At 43.5% G+C, this 27633-nt stretch overlaps 1 protein-coding gene and 1 non-coding gene across 3 annotated transcripts in view; one reads left to right on the top strand and one right to left on the bottom strand.

The window, feature by feature from the left end:
* Positions 1 to 27633, top strand: part of CLDN10 (claudin 10) — a 104495-nt gene that overhangs the window by 73891 nt on the left and 2971 nt on the right. Inside the window, exons 1-3 of one of the 2 annotated variants that reach the window (XM_036080094.2) lie at positions 8465 to 8750; positions 15557 to 15718; positions 15807 to 15888. In XM_036080094.2, the coding sequence (XP_035935987.1) occupies positions 8531 to 8750; positions 15557 to 15718; positions 15807 to 15888 (464 nt within the window). In that variant the 5' untranslated portion in view covers positions 8465 to 8530. Of the gene's footprint in view, positions 1 to 8464; positions 8751 to 15556; positions 15719 to 15806; positions 15889 to 27633 lie in introns of those variants that run through there. The other variant, XM_078069959.1, reaches the window with a different exon arrangement.
* LOC118527990 (U6 spliceosomal RNA) lies at positions 1991 to 2098 on the bottom strand. Its single transcript, XR_004913388.1, has one exon. It is a non-coding gene; the product is annotated as a U6 spliceosomal RNA (small nuclear RNA).

Raw genomic sequence — 27633 nt, 5'->3', positions numbered from 1 at the left:
CCTCCATAAACTGTGACACCCCACACAAGTACACACTCACAAACACAAAGATGCGTGGGCACACACCCAGACCCACAAAGACACATGAACACACAGACAAGCACACACAGAGACACTCAGATACACACATGGGCATACAGGTGCACACACACAGACCCCGTTCTCTGTCCCCATCTCCCACGACGCTCCCCTTCACCCCCTCTGCTGCAGCCACACCGGCCCCTCCAGTGTTGCTCAGACAAGGCAGGTGGGCTCCCCACTCCGGGAATGCTCTGCAGAAACCTAGCCACATGGCTAGCTCCCTTTCCTTCAGGTCCCTCCCCAAAAGTCATCTTCTCAGGGAGGCCTCCTCTGGCCATGTAACTAAAATTTAAGAGCCAACCTCCCCCCAACACACACTTGGTAGAACACCCCCACACCCACTGGCTTAATTTCTTTCTCCTTAGCACATATCGTCTGACAAACTAACCATTTCTCTTACCTTACCCTTGCCTTCTCCAGTGGAATGTCAGCTATACTCGGGTGGAGATTTTGTCCATTTCGTTCACCATATGTACAACGTGGGAAAGGATGCCTGGAGCGTAATAGCCCCCCAATAAGTGCATTTTGAATTGTTTCAGTGAATGAGTAATGCTGTGCTTAACGTGAATGCAAAAAACTGAACCATATGAGCTGTTTGAGCATCTCATGGCAACGAATCCTCAGCTCTTACACTGGCTTCCCCAAGCTCTTCGAATCCCCGTATGTCAAACCGACCGCCTGGCTGTAGCTTTTTCAGGCCATTATTCCCATAACAATTGTTCGTTCCTCCCAGGTTTCAGTGATGTTCAGCAGTCTCTGACTGCCTCTGCTTTCTCAATCATTCCTCAAATGCACCTCCCACAAGGTCTGTGGCAGCTGGGGATGCCCTCCAGGATATGGGAGAGGAAATGGAACACAAAGATCAATGGGCAAGAAAACTTGCATTTTGGGCACATCTAGCAAATAAAACATAATGTTTGGTGATGAGGCGATTCTGGTTACAAGTTTGTTTTCCGAAACTTGGACTATCAGCTCTAAAAGAAAAAAATAAAGAGGAAATTGATAGTGCGGACATGACACGAATGCTTAATTCCGTCATTGTTTTCCACCTTTTCCTCATCTCCCCAAACATGAACTATTGCTTTTTAGATACATTAATTCTCCAATGCTATATATCTATATATCTGAGAGAAAGAGAGGGCTAAAGCAACCCAGGGAGGCAGAAATCAATGGTCCTGCCTCTCTCCTCATTCCACACATACATACAAGCTCATCTGAGAAGTCCTCTTCATCACCTCCTAGGCTTAATCACTTTCACTCCCAATCAATGTTTTTTTTTTTTAAAGATTTTATTTATTTATTTGACAGAGAGAGACACAGTGAGAGAGGGAACACAAGCAGGGGGAGTGGGAGAGGGAGAAGCAGGCTTCCCGCGGAGAAGGGAGCCTGATGTGGGGCTCGATCCCAGGATCCTGGGATCATGACCTGAGCTGAAGGCAGACGTTTAACGACTGAGCCACCCAGGCACCCCCCCAATCAATGTTTTAAAGAGAAAGCATCTGAGGCTCCTGGATGGCTCAGTCAGTTGAGCGTCTGACTCTTGATTTCAGCTCAGGTCATGATCTCTGGGTTGTGGGGTTGAGCCCACGTTATGGGGGCTTTACGCTCAGCAAGAAGTCTGCTTGAGATTTTTACCCTCTGCCCTTCCCCCCACTTGCATGCATATTTATTTCTCTCTGAAATAAATAAATCTTTGAAAAAAATAAAGAGAAAACATCTTCCTTTGTTACTACATGTCACTCTTCTTTCCCTTTTCCATGTCTCTACTCCTCTGATACATACGCATCTGCTTCCCTGATATCTCAGTGCAATATTCCAAACTTCTCTCTTCCCACACCCCTGTTTTTCTCTCATAATCAGATAAGAGGAGGTAATGTCTGGAACTTTTTTTTTAAGGTTTTTTTTTTTTTTTAATATGGAACGCTTCAAGAATTTGTGTGTCATCCTTACGCAGGGGCCAGTGCTAATCTTCTCTGTATCCTTCCAATTTTAGTATCGGTGCTGCTGCAGTGAGCACTTAAGTTTTACTGAAGCAATCTCTACACCCAACATGGGGCTTGAATCTATGACCCTGAGATCAAGACCCGCATGCTCTTCCGACTGAGCCAGCCAGCCGTCTCTGGAACGTTTCAGTATTTGTATTTTTTTAATCTTTAAAAACATATCTTTAAATGCCCTCAGAATTGGAATGACTAGGATATCACTTAAATATAGTAAGAACGTGAACTTTGGAGATGAAGAAACTTGGGTTTTAAAGTAATAATAATTATATAGTCAGATGGAATAAGTATTGTGAGGATATGAAAAAACAAGATCCATCCCGCCCTGCTGTGGGCATGTCCGTGGGATATAGCTTTTCCAGAAACAACTCAGAAGTACCTAGTGAAAAAGGAAAAGCAGAAAACTTTGCGTTTTACATCTGAATGGGACCGTTTTCCTTTGTTTTATTGTAGCGCACTCTTCTTTAGCTAATATGGGTCAAAACTTCATCAGAAAACAAAATAAACGTAAGAGAGACAGTCCATAGCAAGGTAAATACCATACACCACAGAAGACCCCCAATTCAGGATAGTAAGGGAAAAGGGTGGGTGCTCATTAAATTCTAACTGGCTGAGAGCATAGTATAGGACTCAAAGCATGGAAAAGATAGAACTAACAGCGTACTCTAATAAACTTTTTATAATGTCTGTATGTGTACGTACATATGTATACAGACATTTGCACGTACATTTCTTCATCTACACACAAACACAAATGCATTTTTTAAAAAACAATATTTTATTTATTTATTTGAAAGAGAGACAGCAAGAGCGAGAGACGAAATGCAAGCAGGGGGAGTGGGAGAGGGAGAAGCAGACTCCCAGCTGAGCAGGGAGCCTGATGCAGGGCTCGATCCCAGGACGCTGGGATCACGACCTGAGCCGAAGGCAGATGCTTAACGACCGAGCCACCCAGGCGCCCCAAACACAAATCCATTTTAAGAAAAGTGTTCCAGACACCAACTATGACACAATGAATCAGCATTGCCTGGGACATTGTTGTTATTTTTAAGTGAATTTTTTTTTAAAGATTTTTATTTACCTCAGAGAGAGAGAGAACACAAGCTAGGGAGACAGGCAGAGGGAGAGGGAGAAGCAGACTCCCCGCTGAGCAGGGAGCCGGATGAGGCTCGATCCCAGGACCCTGGGATCAGGACCTGAGCCAAAGGCAGACACTTCAACAACTGAGCCACCCAGGCGTCCCCCATTGAAACATTCTGATACAGTGCAGCCTCAGAGGATACCAAGTGCCAAAATAAAAACACTGTTTCCTCATAATTTGCAGAAAAATTATATATATATACATATATACACACAAGTATATGATTAATGATGCAATGATGAGCACGAGTGTTCATTCCCATAATACTCCTATCACTCTGCAGCTTTCATGCTAAGGAGATTATAAATATCATAGAATTAGTGTAGAGCATTAAGATAAACAGAGTCTTAGGGAAAATGGAAGGAAAAAGAACACAGATACGCTATTTTACTCTCTTAGTATCGGCATTAATGTCTTCTCTAACATGGTGTAACATTATTTGGCTCCTGGGTAGTTGTTTTTTTAGTTAATACTATATTTATCAGGACTTCAGTTTCTTCCCACCTGATTAGCAGCACCCACCTCACTGGAATCTAGGAAGGAGCTAATGTATACTGAAACCAAATTTGATGCCTAGAAAATCCTTGAGTTGTTAAGAGGCACACCTGTGTTGTTTGGCAGGTGAGTTGAATCTCAAGAATTTCTGCAAATCTCCCGTTTAGTCAGCTAAGCTGGTTTCACTCCTATTGAACAACCCTGGGGGGGGGTGGTGTCCTCTATTTTTTCTTAATAACCATAATAATGCCAAAGAAATAACTTCCAATGCTAATCTCAGTGGTTTAGGTCTCAAAAGTGGAACGGTTCAGAATATATTTCAGGATGTTAGCTGTCTCCATGTCAGATTTATTAATTTATAGATAAATTAGCATTTTCATTTTGGAAAAAATCTATAGTTTTTTTGTAAAGACCAGATTATTGTTAATTAAGATGTTACTCTGAATAATTTGGAGAAGTAACTTTCTAGCTGTATTCACCTTATATTCAAATTAAGGATAGATTGTCACGAATAATTAAATAAAAATTTCAGTGAACTGAATCCTAAAGAAAATAAGGAAACATTTATCAGTGAGTGGAAAGGTACTCTGTAAATGGGTTTGCAGATTAACTGCAAAGGTTATTTGGGACTCTATAATCTTAAAGTGAAACAGGCCATTTATTTAGAGATTTTAAAAAATCTCTATTCAGCCTGTTTTCATTTTCTAGATATTCTTATGTTGAATTACGTTGTTGTCTGTACTATACTCAGGTTTCTTCTGACTAAACAAGTTTTGAAATGCTTACGACAGAAGACATTTTAAAATAAATGCTTGACTCATCACATAATATTCTTTAGGTACTAAAGGAAGTTAACATTTTCATCTTTTGGTCAGGCATTTGTGGGCTCTAAAATAGAACTTTTTGGCAATTATGCCGTAGGTGCCAGGGAAGAAAAAGAAAAGAGTTTAGGTTGTCCAACCTCATACAACGGACAAAGGATAAAAGTAAAAGAAATGAATCAAATCCACAGGCGTGACGACCCTAGTCTGTTTCAGTGGGCAAAGGAGCTAATCGTGCTGTCATCCAAGTCTTAATTTATGGATCCCTTAAGGTATTTTCAACCCCTTTGAAGTTGAAATTGTGGACTATAGTCTCTACAGTAAAAGAATATTTCTTTTTTCAAAGTTTTCAACCAAGAGATTAATATTCTTTCTCTCTATAATGCACACCATCTGCTTTACTAAATTAACAATTTATATGCATATATATGCATCTCAACCAGTCAGAGCTGTGGTTCCCAGCCTGATTATACATTAGACGCTTTGGAAAACTCACTCCCAGAGCTACCCCTAGAGATTCTGGGCTTAAATGGTCTGGTGATGCAGCAGAGAGAAAGTCTTTCTTGGAGTTCTAAGTTGGAATTCCGAATTTATTTCCTCTGGAAACTATGTTGCAATGGTGATCTGGGTTTATGGATTTTTTTTTTTTTTTAGATTTATTTATTTATTTTAGAGGGAGACAGAGAGAGTGAGTCCACATGAGCAAGGGGAGGGGCAGAGGGAGAGAGAGAATCCACAAGCAGACTCTCCGCTGAGCATGAAGCCTGCACAGGGGCTCGATCCCAGGACCCTGGGATCATGACCTGAGCGGAAATCAAGAGTCAGCCACTCAACTGACTGAGCCACCCAGGCACCCCTGGGTTTATGGATTTTTTTTAAGTACAATAGGGAAAGCTACATAATCTGTTGAATAAACATTCAGGGGCTGGTCTAAAACACCAAACCATTCTTCATAGTTCTTTAAAACAAACAATGAGCTTTTGGTTCCAAACAATGAAATTTATAACCAACCTATTGAAAAATTAGAAACTGCTTGAGTCTTCAGAGTCACAATACTATACTTTTCTGTGTGTCAAAAGTGACTCAGGGTTTTGTCTGGGGGAAAAAAAAAAAAAAAGAATCAATAAATCTAGTGAGTACCTACCAGGAGGAAGACACAAAGAGACTCTCAAACAAGGCTCGAAATAAAGTACAAAACCAAAATTTGTGAAATTTTGAATTTTAGGAAACTCCATAGGGAATGTCCTGGTTCATGACTTTTTGTGTTTTCTGAATAGTAAACTGGGTTAGAAATAGGCATATCAGTCAGAAAAGAATATGGCAGAGAAATAATAGTGGAAATACGCTGGAGGGCAAGAAACGAGATGATAAAAGCTTGTTAAAAAGGCAAATCATACAAAAGAATAGTGGACACTTTGTAGTCAATAGTCAAAGGTGATCAATTTGAATGGCAGCAAAGATGAGAAAGATGAGGGGTGCCAGGTGCTTCCCAAACTGTTTTTAAGCTTGACACACCAGGACAAGGTGGGACCCAGAGCAGTATAGAGATGGAAACATGGCTGCTTCCCACCCATATGCACACCGTCTTCACCCTATTCCCATTCCTACGAAGCATGACATGACCATGCACACACAACACAGTTCCCTGGGCTGTTGCATGGCTCAAGAGTAGGACTTGCCCTGTGTTGTTTCAGCACAGATGACTGCATTTGGGTGGAAGAAAAAGAGACAGGTTTGGGGTGCCTGGGTGGCCCAGACAGTGAACCATCTGCCTTCCACTTGGGTCATGATCCTGGGGTCCTTGGATTGAGCACTGCATCAGGCTCCCTGCTCAGCGGGGGTCTGCTTCTCCCTTTCCCTCTGTGCTCTGTCTCTCAAGTAAATAAATAAAATCTTTAAAAAAAGAAAAAGATAGGTTTGAGTTCATCATACAGAAAAACTTTCTAAAAGGCTGTCAACACAATACAAAACCAAACCAGAACACATGCACTGAACCTCATGGGCCTGAACTTTTAGCATGAACCGAATCTCAAGAATCTCAAGAAAGGGGCGTGCCTGGGTGGCTTGGTCGTTAAGCGTCTGCCTTCGGCTCAGGTCATGATCCCAGGACTCTGGGATCAAGCCCCGCATCGGGCTCCATGCTCAGTGGGAAGCCTGCTTCTCCCTCTGCCTCTGCCCCTGCTTGTGTTCCCTCTCTCACTGTCTCTCTGTCAAATAAATAAATAAAAATAAAATCTTAAAAAAAAAAAAGAACATCTCAAGAAATAGAATAATTGGGCTGAGTGTGGAGTGTGTCCTAATGGTCTCGAATGGTCCTTCCAAATGTAAATTTTGATGATTCTATAGTCCAACCTCCTCTGTTCTTCACAGACATCTAATCACTTCTAATTTCATTCCACACCCATTGGTTAAAACAAAAAGTGACAAGAGCACACTTACCGTGATGAGCACTGAGCAATGTATAGAATTGTTGAATTGTATATTGTACACCTGAAACTAATATTAACACTATATGTTAATTACACTGGAATTAAAATAAAAAAATATAGATATTAGAAAAAAAGTGACAAAGAGGAATTGAGAAACTCTTCACAATGAGAGAAAATGTGAAACACAGGGGTAGCAACTAGCTTTATTGTAGAGGACTGATTTATAGGTTTTAGATCTTTGGTTACTTTTGGCAAGAAGTGAATCCTGAAAGCTCATACCAAGAACTGCAAGAACTTTAAATGGACAAATAATAACCCCACAGTAAAGCCAGTGTCTTTGTTCTGTCATTTATGCCCAGATTTGTGACCTCAGAAACTGAAAGGACACCTTGATCTTTCTGTTTAACTCGAGACAGCAATGAAGAAATGAATGAGTTTATTCTTCATTTAGGTGCAAAAGGTGGTAGTCCTAAAACAAAGTAAAACAAGATACGGAACAGTTTCCACTGTGATAGAGCCATCAGCTGATAGAATAGACTCACAGAACTGGGAGCCTGACAGGACCGTACAGGCACAATGTCTTAAATGCACGTCCTACGCTTAGTGCATTAGCACAAGCAGGCCAGCTTTGTGGCTGGAACATTCAAGATGGAAATTGCAGCGAAGGCTCCGATGGAGCTTGTGCTCTGCATACGCTGATGTCTTGAATTTAGGCCTATGCCACACACCTCTTTACAATGACTCTGCATATCATGGGGCCAAAAAGAACTGCAGGATTTTAGGGCAAGGCCGATTTCAAGCCCAGAACTGCAGTCATCCCTCCGTGACAGGCTGAACAGGGTCACGCAAACGAGCGGAGCATGAAAACCTTTAGAGTTCAGGCCGTGTCCTTTCGGAGCTCACAAAAGGCTTTTTCTTTTTTAAGATTTTATTTATTTATTTGACGCAGAGAGAGAGAACACAAGCAGTGGGAGCGGGAGAGCGAGAAGCAGGCTCCCCGCTGAGCAGGAAGCCCAATTCGGGGCTGGATCCCAGGACCCTGGGATCATGATCTGAGCCGAAGGCAGATGCTTAGCAACTGAGCCACCCAGGCGCCGCACAAAAGGCTTTTTCTGCTCTGCTTTTACACTCTAGAAGCCAAGCTATTTGCCAGGGGTAGGGCTAGGGAGGTGGAGGGGTGACGGTGGGGGTGGGACGCAGCAGATTGTCCACATCCTGCTGCCAGTCTGTCCAACAGGATAGCAGCTCTCCACGGTCCCGGCCCTGAGATACGGGGGCTGGGGGCGAGGGGCGCGCAGGCCACATTCCCCCCGACCGCGGGCGCCGGGCCAGCTGGTTGGAGAGAACCCGGGCAGCGAGCCTAAGAGCTCCGCGCCAGCCCTCTCGGCCGGGGAGGGAGCGCCCTGGCCTCGGGCCCGTGCGCGCCCCCTAGCGCCGGTCCGCGGACGGGGCGGGACGGGACGGGACGGGACGGGGCGGGGCGGGACGGGGCGGGGAGCGCGGGGGGCAGCAGCGCCGAGTGGAAGCGAGAGCGCGAGCGCGAGCGCGGCTGCAGCCGGCGGCATGGCGAGCACGGCCTCGGAGATCATCGCCTTCATGGTTTCCATCTCGGGCTGGGTGCTGGTGTCCTCCACGCTGCCCACCGACTACTGGAAGGTGTCCACCATCGACGGCACGGTCATCACCACCGCCACCTATTGGGCCAACCTGTGGAAGACGTGCGTTACCGACTCCACGGGCGTCTCCAACTGCAAGGACTTCCCCTCCATGCTGGCGCTGGACGGTCTGCATCCCCTCGGCCCCTGCCCCCGGCCCTCGCTCCTGCCCGGCCAGGCGGGGTGCCCTCTTGGCCCCGTGATCCCCCCCCCCGGCGGGACTCCCGGGCCGGACCCCTCCGAGCCTGAGCGAGCCACGGAGAGCCCCCATGCCCGTCGTCGCCGTGCCCGGACGCGTGTCCCTCGGGGGCGCCTGCCTGAGCCCGGCACCCCGGGGCGGGAGAGGGGGACACACCTGGGTGGGGTGGGCGACTCAGGCGTCGGGGGGGCGGAGGGAAGCACCTTTGCAGTCCTGAGAGTCGAGGACATGGTTGCGGGATCCCCATCTCTCGGGGACTGTTAGGCCACGGAGTCACGCTTGTCTCCTTCACCCAGCACTCCCCGAACGAGCTGGATCCTGATTAAAGTGGTATCATCGGCTTGTCAAAGCCGAATTTGCTTGTCCTCAACTCCCTTTAAGCATTTTGTTAGTTGTTTTAAAAATAGGCAAGGGAAAAAGTAACATATTGCAGGGAGTGTCATCCCATTCCCACCTCCCCCCACCCCCCACCCAAGGGAAAAAACCCCCAACAACCCCACGCTTCAACAAATGTGTCCTCCTGGGCTTTAATGCTTCCTCCAAGTTTTATGCAAATAAATAGCCCTTGCCTGTGCCGCAGTGGGTAGAGAATCTGGCTAGCAAGAATCTTGTGCCAGAGACTGCCAAGGTCTGTGTCCGTGCCCTCATCTGCTCTCCGGGTCTCCAGTTGTTCTTTTGTAGATTGCTTTCTGCTTTGTTCTTTTTAGTTGGGTTCTATATTGAATTGCATTAGAGCGACAGGTGGATGGTCACATAGAAAACTGGCTCTGTGTTAGTTTCAAGAGAACAGTAGACGTCAACCCAGTTACAATGACTGCTTAAATTCTAGGCTCATTTCTTCCAGGATTTTATAGCACATGACTAAATAGATGCCGCGGTAATGTTAAGGATACTCATTTGCATTATCTCTATAGTTTTGAGGTGTTTTCTTTCCTTCTTTTTTAAAAAAAATTTTGTTATTCCACTGCAGGTTTTTATTTGCATAGCTGATTCAATAAAAGACAAGAATTAATTCCCTTAAGATGGTGCTTGCCATGGGGCGCCTGGGTGGCTCAGTCGTTGGGCGGCTGCCTTCGGCTGGGGTCGTGATCCCGGGGTCCTGGGATCGCGCCCCGCGTCGGGCTCCCTGCTCAGCCAGGAGCCTGCTTCTCCCTCTTCCACTCCCCCTGCTTGTGTTCCCTCTCTAGCTGTCTCTCTCTCTGTCAAATAAATAAATCTTTAAAAAAAAAAAAAAGAGGAAAAAAAAAAAGGTGGTGCTTGCCATGAAAGCAAACTGTTGCTCAATGTGGTATTTGATAGAACCTCCATATAAACAGGAGTATGTGCCTGGTTTTAGATGGGTGACACCCAGGTCTTCGTCCTGTTGTGTAAAAGAAGTAGCTGGGACACTGTTGATCCCTTAGAATTACTGTTGAATTTCCTGTGCTCTGTAGTGCACACATTCAGGTAGATGCTCTGAACAGGCAGGCTCTTGTTTGTGTGGTTTACATTCAGGAATTTGGATTGATGATTACTGCCCTAAGTGCATTCTTCTGCTGTTAACTGTATTGTTACCTGAGATAGTGCCAGGTGCGTCCGCTTCCTTCTGTAAGACAGCTGGGGGACGAGAGAGAGGAGTGGGAAATAAATGCTCCGTGAAGAGTGAGGGGGTGCAGAATGGCGAAGTTGTCACATTATGTATCCGACGTGAGAGTGAAGTTGGCAGGGAGACTTGGGGGCAGGTCAGGTAGTGAGGAGGGAGGGGGGCATAGCCCTCAATTATGAGGCTTTGGAGAGAGTTGAGGATGGAGAAAAGAAAGGAGTGACATTTATGTACAACCCAACTTGCAAAACGACCTTTCATGTGTGCTCATATGTCTAGAAAATGACTTTAGGGGCGCCTGGGTGGCTCAGTCGTTAAGCGTCTGCCTTCGGCTCAGGTCATGATCTCAGGGTCCTGGGATCCAGCCCCGCATCGGGCTCCCTGCTTGGCGGCAAGCCTGCTTCTCCCTCTCCCCCTCCCTCTGCTTGTGTTCCCTCTCTCGCTGTGTCTCTCTCTGTCAAATAAATAAAATCTTTAAAAAAAAAAAAAATGACTTTAAAAAACACAAATGACTTCATATTCTCTATCGTTCTACAATGTTCTAAAATTAAAAATATATCTTTCCAAGCCAAGACATACAGAAGTAACTCTTTTTAACGACTGTGTAGTATTCGTAAGTCTGGACAAACTGGTTTGTTGAGAACCACTTTCTCATTGTTGGACAATGGACCCTTTCCAGCATTTCGTTGTTGTTCGTGCTGTACGGAAAATCTTCATATTCATCTTTTTGTGCACATGTGTATTTCTGTGAAGTAGATACTGAGAAATGGTACTGTCAGGGCAGTAGATGATACATTTTAATGTTCAGTTTATACTGCCAAATTACAGTCCGCCAACAACATATGAGAATGCCCGTTTGTCTGCATTCTCACCACTAAGTTTTTCATCCAGCATCATGGGTGACATAGTATCATGTTATCACTTTCATTGGTATTTCCCTAGTTTTTACCGGTGATTTTTACCATCTTATCATGTATTTATTGACCACTTTCTTTCTCTTTCAGACATTGCCTGTCTATATCTTATGCCCACAGTCTGTTGTTTCCTCTTAATATAAATGATTTTTAAGATTTTATTTTTAAGTAATCTGTACACCCAATGTGGGATTCAAACATACAACCCCAAGGTCAAGAGTCGCAGGCTCCACCGACTGAGCCAGCCAGGTGCCCCTAAGTGGTCGTTTTTTAAGTTTATTTCTCTATCCGTGCAATCTCTACACCCAGCGTGGGGATCAAACTCACAACTCCCGAGATCAAGAGTCTTCTGACTCTGAGCCAGCCTAGTGCCCATAAATGATTTGTCTTCTTTTTTTAATTCTGGATGTCAATCCTTGATTTGTTATATATGTTGCAATCTCAGCCCATTGCTTGTCTTTAAATTTATGATGCCTTTTCTTATACAAAACTTTGAAATGTGTATGTGATCAGATTTATCAGTTTCTTCCTGCTGCGTCTGCCTTCTGTGGCTTAAGAAGGCGTTGCCTATCCCAAAGTGATAAGCCTTACTTTTCTGTGTCTCTCAGAATAACATTTTGGGGGGCTTAATCACACAGCTTTGTTTTCACGTGGAGAGGAATCAGATTCCTTATCCTCAGGGGGTTATCATCGTAACCCCCATTTCCCTATAAGGAAAATGAGGCCGAGAAAAGCTAAATGTGTAGATTTAATTTTATGTTAGGAAGCCAACTCCAAGTTCTGCTTAGAATCCATCTTAGTATGATAGAAGGGAAGCTTTGGTGAGTTTCTTATCACTCACCAGACAATGTTTCTATGGTTCGTCCTTTGAAGGAGGTGCTTTCTCCCTGTTTTACAGATGAGAACACTGAGGCTCAAGAGAGAGAAGGTCATGTAATCAGGACACACAGAAGGTAAATAAGTAGAAGATCCAGAGCTGAGCCTCAGAGTTCATGCCTTCCTCCCGTTCCACTCCTCTTTCAGAGGATTTGCAAAAAGTACACAAAGCTACCTACATAAGAAAAGCACATTGTTTTTTCTCCCCTTTATCCAGCAGCTCGCTCTGGCTGCTACTAGGGAGTTGTCTCCACCAAGTGGATGTTTTCATTTTTGCTCCTTTGAAATGTAAAATAAGGCACACACCATTTGGAAATCACTTAACTTTTAAGGGACACCTTGAAGGTTTCCTCCAACGGAATTCATTAATTTAAAGTCCCTGTATTTTACTAATTGAAAATTTGAACAAGCTAGTGATTTCTGTTTATCTCCAGCTCCTATTCCTTTCAAAGCACTGCGTGAACTTCATCTGAGAATCATTTTCAGCCAGGTTGTTTTTAGTACATGCCATCTATTTTTGTTAGTGGGAATGTTTGCCGTTTCTTCCAAGGGAGTTAACTATAAATTATATGGCAGAGAACTTCTAAGTAAATATGTTCATGCCTCAGCACTTTAATGTGTTAATTAGCTATTAAAGGTGTCAGTAAATTAGACCTGTCAAAAATAATGGCCTCCTTGACTAGGTTTTTACTACCACTTCACTCGATGGTGTTACTTACAAGTTTTGCCCTCTGGGACTGTTAAAAAGCAAGGTTGTAGAGGTCTGCCTTGCAAAAGATAAACTCTTGAGTTTGTTGGAAGTCACCCAAGGCCTGCGTCTGTGGGTGTTTTAAGGACTGGTAGCCCGGAATTTACACAACCCGGGCTTCCCAACACCCGGATTCCGTCTACAGCCGACAGCCAGGGGGTGCTTTATCCTGCGAGAACCCCAATCCCTGCTCTTTGCTCCCTGTTTCAGAAAATGTAGCCAGTGATTGTGCGGTCAGGTGCCTTTGTGCATGCAGCGAGTTAGCGGGTTACCTACCGCTGCTGTTGGAGGCTGGAGGGTCTGGTTGGTACTGAGGAAGGACCCGAGCACATCAGACACAGTATTTCTCCTCTCCTGCTTGTGCCAGGAGACCAGTCCTGCTGCAGGCCTGAGGGCTGAGACAGGAGAACAGAGAACCTCAGAAACAAGTGTTATGAGTAAACGGTTGAATAAGGTTTAAAGACTACTGGTATTTTCATATTAAGTCATATTAAGGATTGAATGCCCCAGCCTGAGATTCTTACCATCATTTACATCTGGGAAAACACATTCCATGTTCTAAATGATCAGATTGTAGGATTTAGCCTTTTGCCAGGCTCCTGCTTTTTCTGTTCATCAAGCCTGTGCGATTACTAAAGTAAATGCTGAAGTTTTCTAGGATAATTTTTTTATGCATATATTATAGAGGCTACCTCTCACACACGCTGTTTTGTCTGCTTGGTGACTGCAGTGAGTCAGCTAACATACCTCAAAACCAGAGATTACAATAAATCTCTGAAAAAAATGAAACCGCACAGTCCCAGGAGCTCTGGTGGTAAATGATGAGCCAGTTGTGGTTATCTTGATAGATGTTCTTTAATCTTATGAGGGACTAACATAACAGCCTTCCTGTCTGTCTGTGCTTCTGCCTGCCCCCTGGGGTCTGGCTGGGGAACTGAGGGTTGAAATTTTTTTAAAAACCTGGGTCAGGGGCGCCTGGGTGGCTCAGTCATTAAGCGTCTGCCTTCGGCTCAGGTCATGATCCCAGGGTCCTGGGATCGAGCCCCGCATCAGGCTCCCTGCTCAGCGGGAAGCCTGCTTCTCCCTCTCCCACTCCCCCTGCTTGTGTTCCCTCTCTCGCTGTCTCTCTCTGTCAAATAAATAAATAAAATCTTTAAAAATAAATAAATAAATAAAAATAAAAAACCTGGGTCAGTCTTTGGCAGCAGAGACCCAGAGAGCCCTGCAGCATGATTATTGCTACCAAAATAAGCCTCCTTTATCCTGTTGTACTAATAATAAATTTGTTTTGCTGTTTTTGATAGCCTTACAACCAGTAGAACTGCTTTGTCTCTGGAAGTAGTTCACATTATAAAATAGATCATTGTCATTGCTGTCTACATTCGTGGAGGCCTAGATTTGTTGCAATTAAACAGAGCGTCTTCTGTGTCCAGTCTTCAGTCTTCCAGGCTTCAGACTGGATCCTAGCAATAGGATTGAAACTTAAAATTTCATTTCAAAGGAACATGGGCTGGAGGTGACCTGTCAGCATCATTTCTTGAATTTATAATTACTGTAGTCTTAGAATTATTATTTATTGTAGACTTTGCCAGAACACTAACAGTAAATGACTTGCTGTATTTATGAGTTTTTTCAAATAAGAAAATTTAGTTTCATACGTAAGCCTGATGTACACACATGTTCATTTACTCAACAAATGTTTACTTAAGCCTGGTATATGAAAGATGGCACTGTTTCAGGCTGAAATGAAAATGACCTTATGTGCTTAAAATTTACGGGTTTAAATTCTATTGCTTTAGAATTTGTTAGTGTCTGGACAAAAGCCACGTTGAAGTTTACCCCCACCTTGGCTCTGCAAATAAGAATAGGTGGTTAAGAAAATGGGTGGGGTCAGAAGATGATCAGACAACCCAATCAAATGAGGTTTTCGGGGGCTTGGAAAGCATCCATTTAAATGTACACAGTTAATTTCATAACGATGGAATATTCCTTTAGAAAACAACCCTGCCTTTCTAAACCCAGTTTTCCTCTGCGTGCCCTGAAAATAATAAAATGTCATTAAAATACTTCCTGATTTAGACTCATCATGGTTTATCATGGGATTCCAATCGGTCTCATTTATAAGCTTTCATTAATATCGGAATGCCGTGCTGCCCAATTATAAATTTTATAATGTCAAAACCATTAAAACATCCATTTAAAAGGTCCAGTGTGCAAAGGAGTAGGAGGGTTGAGATAGTGGCAGACGATGTTTCTTATGGAGAAGGATTTTGTAGTCAGGACTGGGTGGAATCTGTTTCAGTCTCTTACTGACTCATCTCTGGTGTATCCTAGAACCTCTGCTGCTTCCATGTCCTTACCCGTGAATGTGGGAATACCAATGCTCGAGGGATCTGTCCTGAGGATTATGCACATGCCGATCTTAGAAGTGTGTGACATAGAACAGGCAGGCAGTCCATATAGATGAATTTGCTTTCCTTGCTTGCTTGTCTTACGATGATGGTTATTTTTTCAGAAAACAGGAGTGATCATTCAGAAAGACAGTAGAAAATGGGGATTTCTCCCTGGATAGCCACATGTTTTCTGTTAATGTAGATGACCTATTCTAATTGCAGGTTATATCCAGGCATGTAGAGGACTTATGATTGCTGCTGTCAGTCTGGGCTTTTTTGGTTCCATATTTGCCCTGTTTGGAATGAAGTGTACCAAAGTCGGAGGCTCAGATAAAGCCAAAGCTAAAATTGCTTGTTTGGCTGGGATTGTATTCATACTGTCAGGTAAATAGTAACTTTCTCCCAAACAAGGTACTTCACGATGTTAATGAAAGGACACTAACCACGATACTTTCCTTCTGATACTTTGTAGGGTTGTGCTCAATGACCGGTTGTTCCCTGTATGCAAACAAAATCACAACGGAATTCTTTGATCCTCTCTATGTTGAGCAGAAGTAAGTACTCTTCTCAGTCTGTCTGTTTCTAGCTTACAGGAAATGTATGCAGATTAATCTTCCAAAGTAAGATACATAAATTCCTTACACGGCGCACGAAAGTGAGACATGCTGATCAATAGTATTTGATGACATCATTTCAAGAGTAAACATATTCTGTGCTGCGTTGGCAAAGGATGCATTTAGTTACTACATTGGTGTCACGTAGGGTCTTGTCTCTAAAAAGCTCAAGGCATAGGATTTAAAATTCTAAACTTCGTCCACTGGACATCATTCAGTTCGGATCAAGTAGAGGAAAAGTGGAAGAGAGGTGTGAGCGGGGTAGGCAAGAATGATGATGTGTGATAACAGGAAATGAAGGGCTGGCCTTGACTGATGTCCACCCAGATTGATATTTGTCAGCTGCTGGTGTGTGGGCCAGAGTCCATCATGGTTTCAAACACTGACATGGGAACTGCGACCTTGCTCCCGAAGATTAGAGATCTGTTAATGACATCTCAATGAAGTATCATTTTTTTCATTTTTAGTTAGCCTTTGAAATTAGCTCCTTGACAAGCTCCACCTGATAAACCTTTATTTAAAAAAAAAAAAAACTGTACATGATGCAGGGTTTTTAAAAATGCCCTGTAATGGCACAGACACCCCCCAGATGTGACCAGTCCGGGTTGCAGGGGAGCGGCTCGGCATTTACAGGTCAGTTTGTTGGAGGTGTTTGTTTTCTTAACTATGGGCTATTGGTTTTTACACTTTCCCTAGGCTTATTTCTTTGCCTTGGGAAAACCCCAGGGATACCAAATTAGAAATAATAATGTATGCAGTATTTTGTCTTCCACGACAATATACCCACATACTTCCGTAGAAAGCCATATCTGTGTGCATGTGGATAGTTAGCAGCTGGGCTGGTGATGCTCTTTCAGTCTTCAGGTCAAGTGTTACAGAATTTTTTTAAAAAATTACTAAAATTGCTGGTTAGGTGTGCATTCTTTTCTTTTCTGGTGGATTTAAGAATCTTCAGGGAATTGATTTTTTAGTTCTGTCTTTAGTGTCTTTTATTCATAAATATTAGACGCTTATATAATGAAATATAATGAAAATAGTAGCTAATACATGTTGAGCCCCTACCATGTACCAAGCAGAGCATGGCAAATATTCTTCTTCTATTTTATTTTATTCTTGCAACAGCCTGATAAAGTAGGTTCTCTTGGTACGACCTTTTTGAAAGTGAATGTGTGCAATTAATGTGTGCAAGGGAACCTGGACTAAACCAGTATCATCTGATTGGACTGGGAGCCAAACCAGGCATGCTTGCTCTATGACACATGATTTACAATACTAGATTTCATAATTTTTGTGATTGTATGCTATATATATTTTTCATCGCGGGAGTTTCTTTTGTATGTTTTTAAAAACTATTTTAAATTTTATTAAATGGGAAACAAAAATAACTGTTTTAGACCCCAGTATAATTTTTACTCCCCTGCCTGTGTTGGAAAAATGTGTTCTGATTTATAAATTTTCCCTTAACTAATGTTTGATGATGAGATTTGCACACGTGTACATGACACTGGACATTGAGATGAAGACTGAGACCATGCTCCTGAAGATAGGAAGCATGTTAATGATATTTAAATGAAATATAATTTTCCTTAAATGACATATTTTTATTTCGGATCCTAAATATACAACAAAACTGTATTTCTCATGGTTTATTTTATTCAAGACATTGCTCACTTTTATGGATTATCTGTTAGACATTGCTGTCTTTATTTTCCTGACAATTATTAAGGATATCTTTGTCAAAATCTTAAAAAAAAATCATTTTCATTTTTCCTCAAAAGGTCAAGGCTAACTCATATATGCCCCATAACTTAAGCCTGTCCTTTGTGTGATTTTTTTTTTTTTCCACTGCTTGCTATGTGCTCAGTCACCTAATTCAGTTTGGTGCATTGGAATTTCTGATTTTCTTTTAGATTTTGGTTAAACTTAGTTCAGTGATTATGGACTCTGAGAGGTTTTCCTCATTTCCATATTGTTGGTGCAACACTGAACTATCCCATTCCCCCTAATGACCTGTCGGCATTCCTCTCTCTCCCTATGCATGCTCTGTCTACAAGCTCATCTGTAAAATCAAGATAATAATGGCACTCTGCTCGTAGAGTTAATATGGGAATTTGGAGAGTGTGTATGTGTGTGTATATATATATATATATGCTTAGAACTGATTAGAAAAGAGGAAACACTGTGTTCCCTATTACTGTATTGTGTTAGCTATTATTAAGATTCCTTTTTAAATTGTGTGTAGTAGTTAAGACGTGGCTTATCTTTGTAGATGTTTTTATTAACTCTTTTCTGAAGTGACTTAAAAATGTAACACCTGCAATTTGGCAATTTACCTTATGTAATTAAAAACCCAAGAGCGAGGCGCTTTTTGAAAAACAACAGGGCTTATAAATCGGTGGTATTTACAAATAACAGGCCCTTCACACAACACACTGAGAGGAAATACAAACTTCATTAATTAAACTGCTGCATGTTGAGAACACGTTAGCTCCTTGCGACGAGAGCTCACTCACGTCTGCATCCCCGGGGGTGCCTTACGCAAAGGCATACAGTCCATTTGGATGAAGGAATTATCAAGGCCTGAGAGTTGTAAATGTGAGCAGCTTCTAATTACCCATCATGGTAGAAAAGAGGCACGAAAGGGGCAGGTGACCTCTTCAGGAATTCACAGGCTTCCTTGAACAAACGCACTTCTCTAAAAGCCAGCAAATCAACTCACTTGGATTCATCTTTTATCAACAGCTTTAGTAGCGGACAGAGAGCTGAAAATTAGAAAGATTAAGAAGCTAGAAATTGGGGGCGCCTGGGTGGCTCAGTCGGTGAAGTGTCTGCCTTCAGCTCAGGTCGCGACCCCGGGTTCCTGGGATCGAGCCGCTCGTCGGGCTCCCTGCTCAGCAGAGAGCCTGCTTCTCCCCCTCCCTCTGCCTGCCACTCCCCCTGCACGTGCTGTCTCTCTCTCTCTGTCAAAGAAATAAATAAATAAATAAATAAAAATCTTTACTAAAAAAAAAAGAGCTAGAAACTGGCTATCCGCACAAAATGAACGAATTCATAGGTCTTAAAGTAGAATCTTTAAAGCAAGATTTTGATTTGGCCTCAGCTGGCGTTTGCTAGAATTTAGTCTCCGGTGCCGGTCACTTGGTTTGTGCATGAACTTAGGGATGTGTTGGAGAATCAAGGCTAAACGCAGGGCAGCCCTCGGTGGGCTGGGATTTGGAGGGCACAGCTGCAGGAAGGTGCTAACTATCTTTGGTGAGAGTAAGCTCCTTGAGGTCAGAAAACATGTATTCCCTCACTGGCTAGCCCTGTGCCTGGTAAGTGAAATTCTTAATCTGTAGAGCTGGCCCGTTCAGGATTAGCAGGAAAGCTTTCTCTTGTCTCAGCCCACGGTGGAGAGGAGAGAGGAGAGAAGGAAGGCACACTCACTTTTCTCTTCCCATCTTTATCCCATTCCCCTCTTCCTAAAAGCAGCTACCACCAAGTGACCTCTCTCCCTGCAGCCCTAGAAGGCGTGACTGAGGCACAGGTAGGTGCGTGTGCGTTTGGCCTTTTGGAAGGCAGTGAAGACAGCTGCTTGCCATGGGCTCTAGTTGACATCTCGGGTGAGCAAATCGTAACTGCCCCATACCCGAGCCCTAGAATGCACTGGAAAACAGTCTGGGCTCAGAACCTAGTTTTGTTGTTGTTGTTGCTGTTTTGTTTTTCTTAAGATTCTGTGCTATATTAATTGAATCTTCTCTGTGGATTTCCGGGATATTCCTATGTAGGGCCCCACCTTGGTGGCCTAAGTTAGAAACACATGACTAAGCTCATCAACAAAGTTCCTACCCCATTCCTACTATGTGCAGAGAACTCAGTAGGCACTTTACTGATGAGAGAAAACAAGGGGCTTCTAGTGTAGCTGGAGTAAAGATCGAGGCCATAGCCATGTAAACAGCATCCCACTGTCTGCTCAGTGGCTCTGTATTCTGAAACCCTTCCTCTCCCTCCACCTATTTGGGAAGTTCTTTCTCCCAGGCTGCTGTCACTTGACACAATTGCAGTTCTTTCAAGAGTTACATCTGACTGTGGTCATGTTCTGCCATTTCCCCATTTTTTTTCGCTTTTGTTTTGCTTCTTTGCTTTCATGCAAGTTGTGATTATGTTTCATGACTGCAGGATGGGCTCCTGCAAAGCTTTGGAAACGATTTCCCAACTCTTCCCTTTGGGCTGTTCAAACCAACTTCATCCTTTTTATTAAAATAAAACCTCCCAAATCCAAAAAAAAAAAGTCTACCTTCCTGCAAGCTTATGGTAACCGGTACCCCCTAGCATGATTCATCCAACCAGGGAGATGAAATTTAATTCAGGTATTCCCACCACCACTTGGTTGTCCAAACCACAAACTTCCTAGAGGTCTTGATTTGTTTTCTTAAATAAACTGTTCCAAGCAAGAATTTATTGACACAAAGAAACTTCTTTCCAAATCCGTGCAAGGTTGGAGCATTGAACCAATTGCCCTAATTGAGGAAACAGGGCGTTGTAATCTTAGATTTATTCTCTTTTAGTATAGAGATTTATTGTTAATATTTTGGCTCAGATATTCTCACATTTGGGCCTTATCCTCCAGGCTTTTCTGTTATTCTCAGAGTATTTAAAAACCAGAGACGTATTTATCTCTAGCACTCATTCCTGACATATGTTTAGTTTCCGCTCTAGGATTTAAGCTTTTCTCGGGTAAAGTCTTTTCACCGTTGTGGCTATTTAGTAGTTAGAAATACACGGCTGTCTATTCTCTGATAAATTCTCTCCTTCTTGTTATCTGTCCAGTTCAACAAACAATGGATAATTCAAGAGTACCTTTCTAAACTACACATTTTCCTGGGTGAAGTTCAAAGGAATATCGATCTCACTACGTGACCTTGCCATGATATTTGACTTCTCTCTTTTGTCCTTATTATAATTTAATGAATTATGGATGTTTGTTTATTTAAGCTTACTCCACTCATAAGGTTATTTGGAGAGTGAGTTAATGTTGGTAAACAGCTCACAGATTCTTGGATAAGGGGTTCCATGGACGTGCCAGATATTAGGAACAAAACAATTCAGCGGTTAAATATTAAGAAGGGCTATTCTGAGCCTTCACTGTGTTCAGTAGTGGCCCAGGCCACGTCATAGCACCACAATGGCTCTGATGCTTTTGTTAGGCTAGCATGACTTCAAAATACGCGTGGAAACCAAGTGTCTGGTACCTGTGTTTTGTTTTGACTGACCGGCACGTGAAGTCGCAATTCCTACCAGTCTGCCATGCTTTCTGGTGACTCTGCTTCACCCCCGCCCCCCTCCAGGCCCCCTCTCCCTCTCCCTCTCTTTCTCACATGCTGGCTAACTCCTGCTTATCCTGCAGGATGTGCGTTCTGGGGAAGGTGCCCCCCTGCGTGCTCCTGTTTGTTGCACGCACTTGCTGCGCCCTCTCCCAGGCCTGACCAGGAGCATCTCCAAGCAGAGACCACAGCTTGCTCATTTTGGAATCTCTCGTGCCTAGCCTACACTCCAGGACATTTGCAGCAGGAATGGTCCATCAGCAGTGGTGTATGACTGTCTGTCTGTATCTCTCCTGGAGGGGAAGGACTGAGTACACTTGTGGAAAAGACTGATAAACCCCAGCTCCGCCACTTACTTGTTGTGTGACCTCGAAGAAGGTCCTTATCTTTTCTGGGTCCTGTGTTCCTCATCTATAATGTGGGGATAATAAATAAATATTCAGTGATTTAGAACCGTGCATCAGCACATAGTAAGGACTCAGTAAATGTTAACTATGACTTTTAAGGATAATGACCCTTACGCAGAGTACCTCAATGTTGCAATTCATTACCTTACGTAGTATATTGAGGTTAGCTATAGAGAGATGGAGCTTGAAATGTTGGAGACATTGAAATGATAACCGTGGTAAGACGCTTGGCTCTCAGATGGAAGGCAGGTTTGAAAGGGACCTAGCATGGAACTATTTAAAAGCAATAAGGCTTGAGTAATTCCTTCTTTCTTTCTCATCACCTTGGTCATAGCGGTGAGTGAGAGACATGCAGCTGCTTGAAGCTGTCAAATGCATGGACACTGTAGAGACCCTTCTCATACCTCTCCCCCAATGCCTGGTTGATTCTAAAATGCTTTCAGGAAGCCTGTGGAGGCTCCCGAATAAAATGTGGGATACACGTTTAATTGGCCAAGGCTTTTTTGCTGCAAGTTCATCTGTATATTTTTGTCTCAACACAAACAAATACGCACACCCACCTGCGCACACACGGATTCTTGACCTGCGCTCAGCCACGGGCCGTGTGCTCAGGGGGTGCAAGGCAGCGTTGATTGTTTTAGGAATCTCCTGTCTGGAAGCACAGCCCCCTCCGCGGTGTCCGCTCTGCACACTTTGCGGTTTGTGCGCAGACCTGCTACTGCGTCAGCTTCGAGCATCAGGACTCAGCACATCCTTTCTCACCTGAAATCAAAGAAAGCCCAGTAAACCCCCCAGTTGTCCATATGAGTGGAACTCAGTGGCATGGACATTGCCAAACAACAGATTTGGGGGGGTTTGTTTTTTGATTTTTAAAGATTTCATTTATTTGTTTGTCAGAGAGAGAGAGAGCACAAATAGGGAGAGCGGCAGGCAGGGGGAGAAGCAGGCTCCCTGCTGAGCAAGAACCCGATGCGGGACTCGATCCCAGGACCCCGGGATCGTGACCTGAGCCGAAGGCCGATGCTTAACCGACTGAGCCACCCAGGTGCCCCAACAGATTTGTTTTTGAATTGATCTATGAAACTTTGGGGACAGGAGATACTTCTTTTAGATTGTAAGTTACCTTGGCTAATGTGGGATACACGTTTAATTTATTAAGTTACACTGTGGATTTTATTTTTTTTTAATTTCCCTGAATACTTGGCAAGAATTGGACTTCTGTAAAGATACTCACGGTGCACTTTACAGGCCATTGGAGAGGGATGGCGGCAGATAGGCTAAGAGGTAGGCTTTAGAGTTAGATCTCTGTTCGGCCCCTGGGCTCATCCTTGCTCCTCTGAGATCTTTAGGGAGATGCAGTTTGTCTGTCTGGATAAGAGCTCTAGTTCCTCCTGCTTCTCCATATTAAGAGGATCGAAGAATATAACATATATTCACCATAGCAGCATGTGATAAGTCACCAATAAGTGTTACCTATTATTAATATATGCCGTTTGTAGGATTCTGAATGACCTTGTTGATAAGTCATAACACACAGAAAGATCATGCATGCATGTCTGTTTTAATCTGGCCACAGAAGAGCAATTTAGAATTGGCACCAACAAAAAATCAGTCTTTATTTTGTGTTTCCTGAATGTGAGAATTCTCCATGAGGTTTCCGTGTGTACTTAAGTGGATGCTTATTATTTAAGTTATCCCGTCCTACTTTAGCCACCACTTGGGAGGCACCTGCTACTACTTTAAAGTAAGCCTCCTGGGAAGCCGTGGGTGAGGAATCCTGTGGCATCTTGCAGGCGGTGGGAGAGAACTGTTCGCTGAAGGGTTTGTGGGGGGGAAACCAGACTGGGAGCAAGGCGGGGAGGCGCACAGGCCCAGGCGGGCACTCCACAGCCCAGCCCAGTAGCTGGGCCCCCAGAAGAAGAGTGTGGAATAATGGGGGGGGTGGGTGTGTGTTTGTGGATCACACCTGTAGAATACTTCTTTAATATAAAATCTATTCATGCACTTATATAGACCTTGGATTATATAGCCTGTGAGTTGAAGAAAGTTTACTGTAGGTAGTCATCTTTAAAAGAATGGCATGCCAATGGAATTCAGTTTTAAAATGTTTACATTGATAATATATGGTATACTTTCTAAACTTTAAACTTGATGAGAGAGAGAGTTGTTCTCAGGTAACTGGAATATTTATCTTGGCTGCTAGCACTCTTGGTGAAAATGAGGAGTAGGACAACATGTTTGAAGAAACACTGTCTTAGGCGTCAAAGGCCTGGCCCCTAGCTCCGTGACCTTCAGCAAGGTCACTTCACTCCTCTGGGGGGCTTAAAGGAGGAGACTTTTTTTTTTTTCATTTGCTACCCAGTTTTTGTTTTATTTTTAGAGCCGTTGCGTTTTCTTTTTTTTCCAGTCCGACATGCCCTGGTTTTCATTACTACACTCACCTCTTTTTGTGCCGGGTGAGAAGACAGCCTGAGGGGAATTCAGAAGAAATTCCATACCCTGGAGCTTGTGAGCCCCTGAGAAGTCAGTGAGCCGGGGAGAGAGAGAAAACGCCCTTCTCTCTGACACGACAACTAAAGAAGTACATTGCACGGATTGTATTTTCTCAGATTGACAAAAACTTTTATTTAGCTGAAGTATACATAAAGGGAAGAAAGAGTGGTGGTGAAGAGCTTGAGGTTTGGAATCACAGTTCTGGGCTTTAAATCCTGGTTTTACTCTTTACTGAGCTGAGGCATGGGGCACGTGGTTTAATTTCTCTGAGCTTCAGATTCCTCATTTGTAAAATGGGATAGCAATACCTATCTCTCGGGATTATAATGAAGATCGAACGTAATTATGCAAAAAAAGAAACGGCGCGTGCACGTGCATGCGCGCGCGCACACACACACACACACACACACCCTAGTATAGTGAGCTGATGGTAATAGTCACCCCTGTTGTGGGCATTTACTTGAACCACATCTCTGTGGATCTGGGAGAACAGATAGTGTTTACTGGGCAGAAATGTGCTTGCTTAGTATCTGCCGATCCCCGCTAGACTCTGAGATCCTTGAGAGCATAGCTGTGTCTCTCTCATCCACCTTGAGCACAATGCCTGGCATGTCGTTTCTGGGGTGGTGACCCAAGTAGGCCACATAAGCTCCCCGTGGATGGCAAATAAGTCACGACAGGGGTTTGGATGCAAGGAAGACAAAAGAGGAGGTGCAAATGAGAGGTATTCTCCAATCCATGCCTTCGGATTACCGTGAAGGTTACAGGGCTGAAATATGAGTCTAAGTGTGAGATGATCAGAATTAAGGCCTCCTGGTGTGGTACTAGTTTTCTAGGGCCCTAGGCACAGCCAGGTGGGTGAGAATAATTTCACCCAGTAGTGCAGAGGACATTTGAATGCGTTGGATCTTTATGGTTCTTTTTGGGGGAACTTTTAAGCAATTAATCTGTGTTTTCATTTCTCTGATTAGAAGTAAAGGTTTCGCCAATTTACTAAATTTACATTCAATGACATAAATGAATTGAAGTCAGGCAGCTTTTGATTAGTCCTATCAACTGAGCGGATTATTTGAGGTACTCTAGAAACAATGTTTTGATCCATGAAACAAAATTCTGTCCTCACCCTGACAATCACGGATCTGTCTGGTGCTAAGCAGATTTATAGCTTTTCAGAATAATGGAAACACATCGGTGATCATAACAGGTCAATAAAGAGGGCATGTTCTGAGTGGGGAAGGGTGTCTGGTGCCAGGAGATATTGTTAACGAAAGAAAGACCTGCAACAGAACATCTGAAATCTTCTGAGGTGTTGAAGTCAGCTTCTTAGCATTACCAAAAAAATGAAGAACGATTTCCAGGCAGAGACTAAGCTTCCCAGTGAGTGTCAAAGGAGGCATGCTTTGGAACAAATTTGAGTGGATTATAATGCTCTCTCTCAATCCCGTCTTTCACTAATACTAACCAGTTTTTGCCAGATCACGCACACTGATAGGTGTGAATTCGAGTCCCTGCTGAGTAAGTCAGCTCTACGTGTCTTTCCACAGAATGAAGAAGGAAAGTCTCTGCAAAAGAAAGAACCAAGTCACAAAAGCCAGCTTCTTAAAAATTACTGGTGTAGACATGGAGTCTCTTGAAGACTTCAGCTCTAAGCTGGCATTATTTATTGTTTGTCTCTGACAGAATTCACAAGGAACTCAAATGGAAATGATATTTTTCTTGGAATAGAGTCTATATTTACTGACTTAAAGAAAAATGAGGGCGCCTGGGTGGTTCAGATGGTTAAGCATCTGCCTTCAGCTCAGGTCATGATCCCAGGATCCTGGGATCGAGCCCCACATCGGGCTCCCTGCTTAGCGGGAACCCTGCTTCTCCCTTTCCCTCTGCCTCTCTCCCTGTTCATGATCTCTCTCTCTCTCTGTATCTCTGTGTCTCAAATGAATAAATAAATATCTTTAAAAAATAAAATAAAAAAAGAAAAATGAAAATATATTTAAAAATAGGAATACACGAACCAGTTTTTAACATAAGACAAACCCATGATTTTTCAGGAAGTTTCCAGATGAGCTTAAATGAATATAAAGACACACATCCCGACATTTGGCCTGTCTGAGTAATTTATCCTCTGGTTTGTAACGACACCGTATACATGTTTGCATGCTCCTTTGAGTGAATTCACGGTGCCGAGCAGCGGTTTATGATTCCTATCACTGTCACCCTTGATTGACCACTATTAATAATTAGAAGCTTATTTTTAATCGACCGTAGTATCCAGCACTGGAATCCTATTTTAGAAAGCTAAATATTTTTTAAGAAAAACCTCAGACTGTTGCTTCAGGGGGTATTTACACGAAGAGTAGTACTAAGGCATAGTTTTAGGAATGAAGACAACCTGAACCTAGGAGGACAAAAATAGAGAAAAACAGGAAGTGTCACTAAACAGTAATCCCACGATAATGTCCTCCAAGTAGAAATGTTCAATGTGCTCACTTTCAGCTGTGTTTGCCGTGACAGCATGACCGTGGGCATTTGGTGCTTAGTACTGTAGGACTTGCAGATTTTTATTTGTTTCTTTGTTTTCTTTTAAGATTTTATTTATTTATTTTGAGAGAGCGCGTGCACGCACTGGGGGGCAGAAGGGGAGGGAGAGAGAAGGAAAGAGTCTCAAGCAGACTCCACTTCGAGCGCAAAGCCTGACGTGGGGCTCAGTCTCATGACCTTGAAACCATGACTTGAGCTGAAACCAAGAGTCGGACACTCAACCGACTGCGCCACCCGGGCTCCCTAGGACTTGCAGATGTTTTAAAAGGCCTGCACCTAACACCTGGGAGGCACTCTGCTTGTTTTATGTGCATGATTGCGTTCAAACATCATAAAAGGGCTGATTGTGGAAATTCAGGATATCCTTTTTTAGATGTGTGGCATGACATTTAACGAAGGCATTTTTTACAAAACTGTGAATTTCACCCTCTTGGTCTGGCCAGTTCTTTTTCATCGGTGCACCTCGCTCCTGAGTCCTTTGGGGTCAGCTTTTGTGTGCAGACTGAAGGTGTTTTGTTCCACGTTGCAGCAATCTTCTGTTTCTGCCATTGCTTCTGATGGGAGCACTTGGAGACTTTCTTGGTTTCCAGAACATAGTGCTCTAGCGCAGGATGAAGTGCTTACCCCTAGTTGTTCTGCTACAGCTGTTCCTTGCTTCAGCGACCACCTGGGTTTCCCAGAAAGGGCAACACAAGAGTGAGAAAAGAAGGGACCCCAGGGCAGCATGTATCGTGTGCATCGCCTCTTCCCAATTGCGAACGCTGGCTATGAAATTACCACCGTAGCCAGATACGCAAATAAGCGAGTGGATCATATGTTCCTAATCTGTGAGTGTTGCTTCTGGCTTCCCCCAGCTGGCGGTCGGGGCCACTCCTCCATTACTGCTGTGACTCACGTCACACCAGAGAGCCTACCCGTGCCCGGCCAGGACTTCAGCCAGTGAC

The sequence above is a fragment of the Halichoerus grypus genome, chromosome 4 (genome assembly GCF_964656455.1).
Source record: "Halichoerus grypus chromosome 4, mHalGry1.hap1.1, whole genome shotgun sequence".
Lineage (NCBI taxonomy): Eukaryota > Metazoa > Chordata > Mammalia > Carnivora > Phocidae > Halichoerus > Halichoerus grypus.
This window is presented reverse-complemented; position numbering and strand designations above follow the sequence as displayed.